Source organism: Sprattus sprattus (genome assembly GCF_963457725.1).
Source record: "Sprattus sprattus genome assembly, chromosome: 20".
Lineage (NCBI taxonomy): Eukaryota > Metazoa > Chordata > Actinopteri > Clupeiformes > Clupeidae > Sprattus > Sprattus sprattus.
In genome coordinates, this window is record NC_137918.1 from 20,600,798 (window position 1) to 20,615,169 (window position 14,372).

Here is a 14,372-nt window from a genome sequence, read left to right on the forward strand (position 1 = left end):
TACGCCACAGCATCCTACACAACAGCATCCTACACAACAGCATCCTACACCACAGCATCCTACACCACAGCATCCTACACAACAGCATCATACACCCCAGCATCCTATACAACAGCATCATACACCACAGCATCCTACACCACAGCATCCTACACAACAGCATCCTACACCACAGCATCCTACACTACAGCATCATACACCACAGCATCCTACACCACAGCATCCTACACAACAGCATCCTACACCACAGCATCCTACACAACAGCATCCTACACCACAGCATCCTACACCACAGCATCCTATACAACAGCATCATACACCACAGCATCCTACACAACAGCATCATACACCACAGCATCCTACACAACAGCATCCTATACAACAGCATCATACACCACAGCATCCTACACAACAGCATCATACACCACAGCATCCTACACAACAGCATCCTACACCACAGCATCCTACACAACAGCATCCTACACCACAGCATCCTACACCACAGCATCCTAAACAACAGCATCCTACACAACAGCATCCTACACAACAGCATCCTACACAACAGCATCCTACACAACAGCATCCTACACAACAGCATCCTACACAACAGCATCCTACACCACAGCTGAAGAGGTTTGGGGGCATCCTGTGGAGCAGCTGGGACAGTACCTGTAGCGCGGGTGCTCTGCGGTGTCTGAGGGCGAGCGCTCGGGAATGGAGATGGAGTTGTTGGAGGAAAGGGTGGTGGCAATGGAGGCTGTAGTGGCCTCCTCAAACATCGGAGGGGTGCCAGCTTGGAAGTCTTTCCCTGTGAGGAACAAGACAAGCAAATGTCAACCACATCTTGCTTCTGATGCAGTCATTTCAAAGAGGAGCTGTGTCATTATTAAGAGTTTTTTGCAAACACACTCTGAGTGATACGAAGACTGTTTCACCACCTCTAGGGTATAACCTTTGGTCAGTACTCACCCTCATCTTCCAGCGCAGGGAAACTGCGAGCCCCTCTCAGGTCATAGATTAGCTCGTCTCTCTCAGAGGGGAGCTGGCTAGCCGACCAGGCTGCCCCGGGCCCAGTGTATTTGGGTACAGCCAGTGACCCACGCCCCCTCTTCGAGGGGGAGGACTTCAGAGCTGGAGGGTCAGGGACAGGGACAGAGTGTGTTAGAGAGTTTTAAACATTTAAACAACAGAGTGTGTTAGAGAGTCATGATGGTGTGGAAGACTATTCAGGTGGCAAATTTTTTTTTTTTTCTATTTTAGAGTTTCAGTTCACTCTGGTAGCTCAGTGGTGTGAGATATTTTGAGACATAAAATAAGCCACAGCAATGTGTCGAAGTACGTAACCTAAGCTTAGTGGTCTCCCTGATAAGAGGCAAATTAATACCACCTGGTAAAGTACTGCTTTCTCTCAGCTTTGATTCATGTGTGTATATATACAGTATGTATATGAGATTTGTTTTTTGACTGTTTTTTTATTGTATTTTTTGTTTGAGTCAAACTACTTTTATTGGGTGAAACCACTACAACTAATACTAATACTCTAATACTATTTATGCATCTAATACTATTTATAATCCTGTACATTTATTGTAGATGGGAGCCCCTCTCAGGTCATAGATTAGCTCGTCTCTCTCAGAGGGGAGGGGGCCAGTGTATTTGGGCACAGCCAGTGACCCTCGCCTCCTCTTAGAGGGGGAAGACTTCAGAGCTGGAGGGTCAGGGACAGGGACAGAGTGTGTTAGAGAGTTTTAAACATTTCCTGTAAAGGTTGTGAAAACTAGCTAGCGAAGGACACATGCATATGGTACTCACAAGAACTCTTCTTGAACACATGATTGTTCATGAACTTCAAAAACCTCTCAGCATAGAAGCTGGGCCTGTGAACTGACACTGTATCCTGAGAAAGGTTAAAGAGAAGGGCACATGGGAAGACAGAAAGAACCAAGAAAAGAGAGAGAAAGGGGAGATGGGAGGAGAGAAGAGGGGAGGGAAGTAAAAAGGTTTATAAAAAAAAAAAACGCTCAGTCATTGTCAAGTGACAGTCATGGAAACACCACAGAGAGGCGTGGACTCTCTGGACAAGGAGCTGGAGTCTGGAGGTGCTCCTCTCTCTCTGGAGAGGGAGCTGGAGTCTGGAGGTGCTCCTCTCTCTCATGAGTGCAAACATGAGGCCAGAGCGTGAGATCACCCAACAGGGTGCAGTGCAGTGCAAGGGGCCAGACAGATGGTGCCCTGCAGTAAATTATTTACTCCCCGTGTTCCTTCGCTCCTTTGCCCCCTGGAGGAAGACACCGCGTATCCACCACAGACACACCCTGCATCACTGGACCTGTTCCTCAGTGTCCTCGAACAGGAAATGAGCCACTGCTGAGCAATCATTAGCTTAAGGGAGATACAGTGGCTTGCTCCTGACGAGGCCAGAATTGTTATTTTTATATGGGATTCTCTGTTGAGGCCAGAATTGTTATTTTCATATGGGATTCTCTGTTGAGGCCAGAATTGTTATTTTCATATGGGATTCTCTGGTGTCCCGAACACAGCACAGAGGATAGTTTACCCATTTCATACTGTGACTCCACGATATGTTCCTACATGTTACAGGTTTAACCTGTTGTGCCAGATCCGCTGTGCTATTTGTGCCAGATGTCTTCCCCCTTAATGTTCCTTATACTTCCCTGTGGAGGATCAATGCAGTCTATGCATAAGTGATGGGACTCTGATGCCATGTAATATGAGGCATTAAAAAAAGGACAGACGGGCATTAGGTTGTTGTGCACACAGACTCACCCCGTCATGGACCAGTGCTTTCCATGTGTGCTCCAGCTTCTTAACGAGCCTGTGAGTGAGACAGACAAGCTCAGTGTCAGCTTACACGCAGCCTCCCCTCTAGCACTAAACAAGCCCAGACCAAGCCTATACCACACGCTACACAAGCTGGATCTGGCCATTATGTAGTGAATCTATCTATATATCTATCTATCCATTATCTAGTGAATCTATCTATCTATCTGTCTATCTATCTATCCATTATCTACTGAATCTATCTATCTGTCTATCTATCTATCCATTATCTACTGAATCTATCTATATATCTATCTATCTATCCATTATCTACTGAATCTATCTATATATCTATCTATCCATTATCTAGTGAATGTATCTATCTATCTGTCTATCTATCTAGCCATTATCTACTGAATCTATCTATCTATCTGTCTATCTATCTATCCATTATCTACTGAATTTATCTATCTATCTGTCTATCTATCTATCCATTATCTACTGAATCTATCTATATATCTATCTATCCATTATCTAGTGAATGTATCTATCTATCTGTCTATCTATCTAGCCATTATCTACTGAATCTATCTATCTATCTGTCTATCTATCTATCCATTATCTACTGAATCTATCTATCTATCTATCCATTATCTATTGAATAATTCTTGCAGATTGAAGGGGTCAAGCAAACAACAATGAAATCTTTCTGGCTGTTGTACAAGAGCTTACCAAGCTGCTTCAGGACAGTTTAAATGCCATAATGTTTTATTTCTAACAGATTACATAAAGTGGCATACTGCTTAAAATTGGGAACATCGACAGCAGACGATTAAGGCGTGACTATACTCTACCAGAACTAGTAGACATCACGTCTCTGAAGATACATTGTATTATTGTATTATTGTTGCGTTATTGTATTGTAAATGCGGGAGATTAGCTGTATGATCTGTGTTTTGTAGAATACCTGTATGACTGCAGGATGTCAATGATGCCAATGAAGAGGAGCAGTCTTTCACCTTTACCACTCACAGCAGGTATTCCACCCATCCTACAGACAGACAGAGAGAGAGAGTGAGAGATGTCTGTGTGTTATTTGTACACACAATCTCCCTGGATCATACCAATGGACGTGAATAACATTCATGGGCAATGTATCATTAAATGAAAAATGGAATAATATTCTTCCAAAAATAAAGAGTAAAGATGTTGTCTGAGTAATGTTGCCGTTATGTAAATAGAATTTTTAATCAGCGTCCTGATAAAGCTGTCCCAGTCTTCCTCCCTGCTCCAGACCTCCCTGGCTGACTCACGTGTCTTCGGTGTCAATGGCCCCTCCACAGGTGGCCCCTCCCTGGATGGACTCCATGGCGGTGGCGTAGAGCGCGCGTTGGGGCGCGGGCCTCTTCTCGTCCCCGCTGCCCTGCGAGCCCTCCATCTGCTGGTCCCGCTCGGCCTGGTCCAGGTTGTGCACCCCTAGCAGCAGGCTGTAGTCCATGATCTTAAAGCTCTCCAGCACCTGCAGCACAGCAAAACCACACACACCAGACATCAGACACACATGCTTAGAGCACTGCCACAGGGACTGTGCCTGTGAAGGCTGATGTCAAGATGAATCTGAAACATCCCTGTGACCTAAATACAATCTGCAGAAAGGATGTAAATTAGTAATAAACATCATTTTTGCCCTCAGATGGTAACTAAAATGTTTTTATTATACAGCTCCTCAGAATGTAGTTCCATGAAGTTCCATTGAAATGATGCCTTCCCAATGTTTGAAGCTCTGATATTTCTCTATATTGACAGCGGCAAAACATTTGTGGCTGTTACCATTGGCAACAGATTTTGTGAATGTGAATTAGAAGCACCACTGCGTGTCGGGCTCCTGTTCGTCCTGTCACGATTATTTTAATGATGAAAGGATCGAGAGACTAGAAAAGTTGGGGGAGGGGGGGGGGATCCAATCTTTCTCAGCGACTATTAAAACTGCTGGAGGGAATGTTAGCATCTCCTGCTGATTCTCACCAGAGTTAACCATAGTAACCATGGTAGCCAGCGCCTCCATTCAGTATGTGGTATACACCGCTAGGGATGCACTCTTTGGAAGTTTAATAAAAGGCTAACACATCCTGGCCATGTTTAGCTTTCAGTCTCATTTTCATCACAGAGCTCAGGAGAGATCAAGAAATGATTTACTCGATTTTCAAGACAGCGATCATGTAAGTATACATGTAATGTAAAGTCAGCTAAGTCATGCTTTTAAAAATCACTTATAGCACCTTTAATAAGCCAACAAGAAACCAGCAGGCAGAAACCATGGTGACTATGGTGAAACTATTGCTTACCAGGCAGTCCCTCTGTAGAGTCTTCACCAGGGCGTTGTACATGACTGTGTCAAGTATGAGGCCATCTTGGATATCCTGCATGAAGTCCAGATCTTTAAAGGTGGGGCTGTTTTTCTCGCGCTCCTTTTTGGAAGCCCGCCGCTTGTAGGTGGATCCCTTGAGGTCGAACTTGTAGTGCATACGGAACACGCGAGGCAGGGCGTTGTTCATCACCACGATCCGGATGTTCTTCCCACCCGACTGCACGCAGTACAGACCGAAGAACTTGGGCAGCAGCGTGCGAGGGTTCTGGTTCAAGTTCTAGGGGGGGGGGGGGGGGGCCCAAAAATTCATTTGAGGAATGAGAATGAGAATTTCCACACAAATACATAAATGGAATATTTGAAACCAGTAAATAGAGACAAAGAACTGTTGTTGCACTATAATTAAACCCAGAAAAAAATACTTGTTGAATTGAGTTAATAAAGTAAAGTTGAAGATCTCATGCTCATGATTAATACAACACCACATGATCAATAGTAACCACAGTTCCAAATATTCCTCTTAATGGCATGTAGGGAGAAACAACTTCACACTTTGACATCTTCAGGTCAACTTCACATTCTCTTTCTCTCACTTATATGTTTTGATGAATTAGATAAGGTGTTACTGTCCTACAGTACCCCTCCCTGCTCGGAGGGAGAGTCACCTCAGGTGTCTTAAGCCTCCCAGTCATGAGTGTGTCACATGTCAGTGCCAGTGCTTCCTCCAACACACACTCTTGGCTCTAAGCCTTGCTAACGTCGGGGCTAGCTGAGGTCAGATCAGCGGACAGGCCTCATTTAGAGCCTCTCTCTATCTCCCTTCCGCACACACTCATGTGAAGAGTCCTCTGGTCAGTGCCCAAGCCTTCCTCACTAGGGGCTAGCTGAGGTCAGCTCAGCGGACAGGCCTCATTTAGAGCCTCTCTCTTTCTCCCTCCCTCCCGCACACACACATTCTCTCACAGAAACTCATGTGAAGAGTCCTCTGGTCAGTGCCCAAGCCTTCCTCACTAGTTACCCAAACCCTGACACCTCCCACTAGCAGGGCCTGACAGACCGCTCCTGAACGTGTTTCACCTGCAACATTGCACTCTGTATTAGTACTGTCAACTGCCAAACAGACAAACACAGTATGAACAAACGCACACTCTAGTGACGGCCCGTGCTGGGAGGAATAATAATCTGACCATAAGTGCCTCTTGTAGTATGTGACTGATGATGAACAACCTGATGCAAAAGGCATCACAGAGAAGGAGACAGACCTCAGTGACCACATCACTATTTTTGAGATGACATCACTTTTGGATGATATCTGGCCCGAGAGAGAGAGAGAGAGAGAAAAAGAGAGAGAGAGAGAGAGAGCGAGAGAGAGAGAGAGAGGGTGTGGACTTACCATGTAATATCCAGGCAGCAGCTTCTGCAGAAACTCAGCTTCTTTAGCATTGACTGTTTTGATGATGAACTCATCGTCCCTGGTGACGTAGAAGATGGAGCCGCTGGCACCCGGGTTAGAGAGCTCGATCAGAGGCTCATTGCACAGAGAGTACTGAAAGTAGAGTAGTATAGTCATACAGACACACAGAGAACAATTATTATATTACCAACAATGAAAAGTAATCAAGTAATTTCATTGTGCACAATTTAATATCAGTCAGTTTGCCATTACACAGCTGATGATTTTTCACAAATGAATCTCGTATGATTCCCTACTAAAGGTTCTACCATCACCTCAGATGGCATTTACACAAATATACCACACACAAACACACACACAATTACACACACACCAACACAGACACAAACACACACACACACACACACACACACACACACACACACACACACACACACTAAATTGAACAGGAGAGTCTGCCTTTTTCAGCCCGCAGCTTAAAAAGTATTAGTGCCTTAATCTCCATCTGGCCCAGGTGGAGTGTGTGTGGGCTTAGAAGAGAGGCATGTGCTCTCACTGTCTGAGGTGTGCCTGCCAGCAGCTCTGCACACACAAACAAATACACTCAAAAAGGAGCTTTTATACTGTTATACTGTTATACTGAGACTTACAGTTATATCCAGACATTAACTGTCCCTGTTAATCAGAGTCAACACCAGCAACATTAATGAATGAATATAAGTCACAACTTAACAGTTTAAACATACTGACAGCTCACACATACAGCGGGTAAAATAAGTATTGAACACGTCACCATTTTTCTCAGTAAATATATTTCCAAAGGTGCTACTGACATGAAATGTTCACCGGATGATGGTAACAACCCAAGTAATCCATACATACAAAGAAACCAAAACAAATAAGTTCAGAAAATATATTACGGTAATAATTTAAAATGATACAGGGGAAAAGTATTGAACACATGAAGAAGGGGAAGTGAAAAAGGGCATGGAAAGCCAAGACAACAGCTGAAATCTATCAGTAATGAGAAAGCAATCCGGTCCCTTGTCAGTGCAAATTAATATCAGCTGTTTCAGTCCTAATTGATGGCCTTTAAAAAGGTGTATCATGACCAAGGGGTCACACAAGAAACATCTCATGATGGGTAAAAGTAAAGAGCGCTCTCAACACCTTCGCAACCTTATTGTTGCAAAACATACTGATGCAATTGTGTACGGACGCATTTCTAAACTTCCTATTGTTCCAGTAAGCATTGTTGGGGGCATAATCCGGAAGTGGAAAGAACATCATTTCACCATAAACTGGCCATGACCAAGTGCTCATCGCAGGATTTCAAGATTTCTCACAGAGGAGTAAAAAGAATGATCAGAGTTGTCCAAGAGCCAAGGACCTCTTGTGGAAAGCTTTAGAAAGACCTGGAATTAGCAGGTACAATTATTTCAAAGAAAACAATAAGTAATGCACTCCACCATGGCCTGTATGCACGCTCACCACGCAAGACTCCACTGCTTAAGAAAAAGCATGTTGAAGCATGTTGAAGTTTGCAGCACAACATTTGGACAAGCCCTTGAAATACCGGGAGAATATAGTCTGGTCAGATGAGAGCAAAACTAAACTCTTTGGATGCCATAATGCACACCATGTTTGGAGGAGAAATGGCATTGCACATCATCCCAATAGTGAAGTTTGGAGGTGGGAACATCATGGTGTGGGGCTGCTTTTCAGCATAGGTACTGGCAAACGCCATACAATTGAAGGAAGGATGAATGGAAAAATGTACCAAGACATTCTTAATAAAATCTGCTGCCATCTACCAGGATGATGAAGATGAAACGAGGGTGGACATTTCAGCAAGACAATGAACAGCCAAGGAAACTCTCAATTGGTTTCAGAGAAAGAAAAATAAAGATGCTAGAATGGCGCAGCCAATCACCTGACTTGAATCCAATTGAAAATCTATGGAAAGAACTGAAGATCAGAGTTCATAGATGATACCCAGGGAACTTTCAAGATTTGAAGACCGTTTGTGCGGAAGAATGGTCCATACTCACACCTGAGCAATGCATACGACTAGTTTCTCCATACAGGAAGTGTCTAAAAGTTGTCATTACCTACAAATGCTTTTGTACAAAGTATTAAATAAATATCAGTAAGCGTGTTCAATACTTTTTCCCTGTGTCATTTCTCATTATTAGACATAACTTAATTTCTGAACTAATTTGTTTTGGTTCCTTTGTATGTTTGAATTACCTGGGTTGTTGCCAACATCTTGTGAACATTTATTGTCAATAGCACCTTTTGAAAATGATTTACTGAGAAAAATAGTGACATGTTCAATACTTATTTTACCCGCTGTATGTTCAGACTGTCTGAATGATTGTGTTTAGAGGAGATAAGCCTCAAATGCCAACACATATTTCATTCGCTGATGAGTGAAACTAGCAACTGTCTAGTCATCTCCAAAACTACAGTTCCAGAACATTCCTGCTCCATCACATTAAAACAGTGCTGGACAGCCTCTCTACAGACAGGAGGACCCTTCGTAGGCCATCTTAACTGGCCATCCTGCAGCGTGCTCAGACATCCAGACACCCATGTGTGCTCACCAACCCACAAACAAATTAATGAACCGGTGAGTGAACTGCTGCACATATACATACACACACAAACAAACACACACACAGCCACACAGCCACACACACACACACACACACACACACTCTCTCTGAGTCATTCCCAGACTGACTCACTCCCACATGCATACCCACCCTGCATCCTACAGAGAGGCAACATGCCAGCCCTCTCTGCCAGGCCAGATGCCAACTCTCTCTCCCTCTCTCTGCACTGCACCGAGCCAAGCTTTCACAGTGCCCAGATATACAACATTCCACACTCTCTATTCCACAGGATGCCCACCCTCTCTGTGTTCTACAAAAGGTCATCCTGTTCTCTATCCTCTATCTATCTTCCCCTTAATATTACAGTGGTGTTTCTTCAGTCTTTACTACCTCAGGTTCAGGGGCTGGAGATGACTTGGAGGGAATTGTGAAGGTAAAGGTTAAGTTTAGATTTGTCTAACCAGGTAGTCATCAGGCCGAATGTTGAAGAGTTCACGGAAGTAGCGGAATGCCACAGGGGCATAGGTCTTGAACCGGAAGTCTGGGAAATGATGGGCTGGGGTCAGATTGCTGCCCTCACTACAGGAGCATGAGAGAGAGAGAGAGAGAGGGAGAGAGAGAAAGAGAGAGAGAGAGTGAGAGAGAGAGAGAGAATATTATAAATACACCAATATTACATTTTGTGCACATAGAACATAATCACAGATACACACACACACACACACACACAAACCTTGGAAAGAAGATGCTCTCCACCACATAAAAGTCCTGCATGAGCACATCTCTCTCAGGCTTGGAGCTCAGGTTGCCCACCGTGTAGCCGATGCCCAGCTGGATGGCACCTTTCAGGGCAGAGGATGGGGTCTGAAGAGAGAACAACAATAGCTCTGACTGACTGAGCCTCAAGAATGCACTGGTGAAGACTGAGGCAAACTTGTTGATGGACTCTTCAGGGGTTCAAGATGTAGTATGACAACAAGTGCACTACAACTGCTATTACTGACCCTGAAGTCAACGAATGAATTCATTCAGGGACTAAACTGCAGCAACATTGTTTGTGAAAGGCTTTACACGTCCATATGGGAACTGTGACATGGATAAAGCCTAATTAATGGTGGGCTTTTACGCAAACACGCAAGACACGCATCCGAGCAAGTATAATTTCTAAATGTTTGGTCGGACTCGCCCCGCAGGCAATGATGAACTATAGCCTATGACTAGTCAAAATGTCTATATATGTCCAAGACTCATGTGATCACACCTGCTGCACTGGTCCAAAGCTGCTTGTCAGACCAGTGACAGATGGGAGGAGGGAGAAAAAAACAAGCAATGAATTCTAACAAAGACGTGAAAGAGTAGCTCCGGTCTCGACAAAAAGCCGTTACCCCACCCAATGGTCTGGGGGTGAATTACTTTCAGCACCCACGAGCCGTCGTAGAAGTATATAAGGCCTATAAGTACGTTCAAATCCGTCGGAATCCGTCCGCCCGCCCATCCATTTCGAGGACGGAGAAGGATGCAGAAGAGCCTTAACAGCTCACATTTGAGGACTGCTCATAGTTCTCTGGTGGACCACAGCTGTGACACATGGGCCCTCTGGGAGCCTTCAGATTAAGTCATCATGGGTAATGTAGTCACTCTCTCTCTCTCCTGCTGTTTTAGGAGGCCTACACACCTTCTTGTAGGAGGTCTCTCCTGAGGAATCCACTCTTCTGTGGCCAATCTTCTTATCAGGCCCGGAGCCAGGGTAGAAGGATGATGAAGGCATCTAAAACACACAGAGAGATGGATTAAATAAGGATATGGATTACATTCTACAGGTCATTTACTAAACAACAGCTTGAGGAAAGGAGATTTCGGTTTTCAGTATGGTGTTTATGAATGATGCTACATTACAGGTTTTAAAATGAAAGTACTTTTATATTTAAGAGAGATATACTTAACCAACTGGGCTCACCTCTGTTATAAAGGCCTTTTTCGCCTCTGAAAGAAAAGCAAACAGGAGAGAACATGAGACATCCCTTCAGATCCCTCCTATGACAAATCACGCTCAACATGTAAGGATTGCAAAACATTAGCTACAGCTGTCTTGGTTTGTTCATGTCTGCTCTATCAGCCTGTGTGTGCTGCTAGGGATTATTGGGAGGAACACAACCACATTAGTAGTAGTAGATGCAGCAGCAGCATTAGCAGGAGTAGCCTGACCTGATTAAACATTCAATCAGCACAGGCCAGTCTAGTGCTCTAGACTCCACGGGGAGAGAACAGGTAAGAGTGGTCTGGATATCATTTCTGATCTACATAAACATACAGTCATTAACATTGTATACAGTCTGCTCCTTGACGCAGGAGAACATTGGTGCCTGTGTCTGTGACGTGTGTGAATGGGTCTATGCAACCACGGCAGCCATCTGTACGCATATAACCCCAACTTTGACAGTATCACAAAGAATGTATGTGTGCCTCTGAATTTTGTTGCGTTTTTAATGCTGAGCATAGGATGCTGGTCAATCACACACACACACACACACACACACACACGCACACGCACACGCACACGCACACGCACAGACACACACACACACACACACAAACACAAAAACACACACACACACACACACACACACACACACACACACACACACACACACTAAGCAGTGGATGAATGCTGAGAAAAGCACTTAGAATGTAGAGGAAAACTAGATAACAGCTCTGCAGTAGCAGAGCTGGATAAAATGAGAAGCCCAGACTGTGGCTGTTTCTACACAGGTTTCCACTAGCCAGCAACATCACTGTTCCATTATAAAAGCATTTACTCCAAAGCCATAGGTTTTTAATATGAATTAGGATTAATATTTGCCTGTGACAGTGACAGGTGCTGGGTGTTTCATTATGTGAAGGAGAGAATGAGACTGGCAGGTGTGTGCATGTGGGTGGAAGCTAGAGAGAGAGAGTGAGAGAGTGAGAGAGAGAGAGAGAGAGAGAGAGAGAGATACCATTCCTGAGAGGCTAACAGAATATGAATATTTCGTCTTCTTCATTATGTGAGACTTCAGTCACAGCTGCAGTATATACACTCACTCAAACTAGTCAGCTTCAGACTGCAGTAAATGCTGAATGGAATTGTGTGTGAAAAGATGGACAGCACAATACCCATTAACACAAAGAAAAAGGGACAGGCAAAGAGTACAAGATATGACAGATAAATAAACAAAAGATGAATGTGAGTTAGACAGTTCATCTGGTCACACTTGTATTGCTTCAGAGCTGTGAGTATTAAACACTATGCTTTTCTGTCTTTGCATGAATAAATGACACTTAAAGTCTCTATATACAGTACTACCCATTCAGTGCTCAGGGTAATACTATACTACCCATTCAGTGCTCAGGGTAATAATATACTACCCATTCAGTGTTCAGGGTAATACTATACTACCCATTCAGTGCTCAGAGTAATAATATACTACCCATTCAGTGCTTAGGGGAATAATGTCTCCATGTACTACCCATTTAGTGCTCAGGGTATTAATATACTACCCATTCAGTGCTCAGTGGAATAATGTCTCTATTCTCTCATTCTCAAACTCTCATTTGTGTCATCTGCTACCATCAAAGATATTTAGGTCAGTTCTCAACAGAATAACTGCTCTCCCTGTGAAACAAGAGCATGCAGCAGCTACAGTAAAAACTGACTAGAGGTGGGACTAAAGTTTAGAAGTTTATTAATTTCCATCTTTATCTGAGATCAATTCAGGAAAAAGATGACCAACCCAGAACTGAATCATTTTGGCATCAATTTCACAAAAGGTGAAAAAGTCATTTCAGCCAGTAGTGTAGTTACAGTGATGGGGCTATTGTAGCAGGGGAGACACCTACAGAAACACACACACACACCACACCACACACACACACACACAGCACACACACACACACACACACACACACACACACACACACACACACACACACACACACACACACACACACACACACACACACACACACACACACACACACACACACACACACACACACGACTAGGCCACACAGCATGCTGGCCAATGGTCTGCACAACCCTGAGAAACACACAAACACGCTCATAGCTGTGACAAGTGTAGTCCTCACCCGCACAGCCTCATGCTATGGAAACGTGCACATGAATGGAACAGTAAACAGACCAGGCAGTCCTTCACCATCACCTTCCCGGGAGCTGTAAATATTCACCTCCATCTGCTCTCTCTCAGCTCACCCCAACAACACCATAAAGACACAGGCTGCTGGCTCCACCAGCCTCTGAAGCTCCATGCAGGGCCTGAGGAACCACAGGAGCCAGATGCATGCTAGGGAAGAGGCTGTTGCCGGGCAGAAAGAGAGCTGCCATCATGCCCATGCTCCATCCTGGACCTCTGCCACCCCAGCTTCATGCTGGGCCAAAAGATGAACTGCAAATGTCCGCAAATCACTGGGTTTGTGATGATGAGAAAAACAAAACCTCTCAAAAGCTCAGATCTGTCCTGCCTTGAAAGCAGGTTTTTGAATGCCTAAATAATTAAATAAAAAATGTTATAATGCAGATGTGTGAATGGCAGATGAGACTCTGCAACCAGATGTTTGCAATAATGGCCAGAACTGTCAGGCATGGTTCCGTTCTCAAATGCTCTGTTTTCTGTCAACCTCTCACAGCTGTGGGCAAATTAACAAAACTGTCGCTTGGATCAGATCCAATGACTTGCAGCATGTTATCCCGGCTCCAACGTCAGGCATGCATAAGAGAACATTGACAAAACACAAAAATGTAAAAACCCTTCTAAGGCTAACACACTTGTATTCAGGGTGCGATTTGCCGGGGGGGATGGTGGGGATTTACCCCCCCTCTGGTTTTTACATCCCCACCTCAGCTGGATGAATTTCATACATGGGGGGGGGATAACCCTCAATTATTAAAAAAACAATGAAAAAACAGACAGGTTGTGACAGCGTTTTCTTACACTTGCTTACATCGCTGGCACTATAACGTTCACCTTACCCGAACTGTCGGCATTCTCAGAATTCGCGAACGTCCCCATGCACATAAACACATTGTATACATTGTAACAATAACATTACATACACGGAAATTACCAAAGCCAGCTAATTAGGCTACTGTACAATGAAACGAGTCCAGAGCAGCATATCGTCGTTTTTAACAGGA

The 14,372-nt window shown here is 44.2% G+C and overlaps 1 protein-coding gene across 1 annotated transcript in view; it reads right to left on the reverse strand.

Annotated features, from left to right (window-relative positions):
- Window positions 1-14,372, reverse strand: part of LOC308381645 (phosphatidylinositol 4-phosphate 5-kinase type-1 gamma-like) — a gene marked incomplete at its 3' end in the record, with an annotated part of 41,199 nt that overhangs the window by 14,622 nt on the left and 12,205 nt on the right. Inside the window, exons 2-13 of the mRNA XM_080859232.1 lie at window positions 11,139-11,164; window positions 10,857-10,949; window positions 9,915-10,045; window positions 9,643-9,760; window positions 6,543-6,695; window positions 5,127-5,426; window positions 4,095-4,300; window positions 3,749-3,832; window positions 2,788-2,836; window positions 1,813-1,897; window positions 970-1,131; window positions 670-808 (exon numbers count right to left, since the gene is read on the reverse strand). Coding sequence (XP_080715358.1) covers window positions 670-808; window positions 970-1,131; window positions 1,813-1,897; window positions 2,788-2,836; window positions 3,749-3,832; window positions 4,095-4,300; window positions 5,127-5,426; window positions 6,543-6,695; window positions 9,643-9,760; window positions 9,915-10,045; window positions 10,857-10,949; window positions 11,139-11,164 — 1,546 coding nt within the window. The remainder of the gene's footprint in view (window positions 1-669; window positions 809-969; window positions 1,132-1,812; window positions 1,898-2,787; window positions 2,837-3,748; window positions 3,833-4,094; window positions 4,301-5,126; window positions 5,427-6,542; window positions 6,696-9,642; window positions 9,761-9,914; window positions 10,046-10,856; window positions 10,950-11,138; window positions 11,165-14,372) is intronic.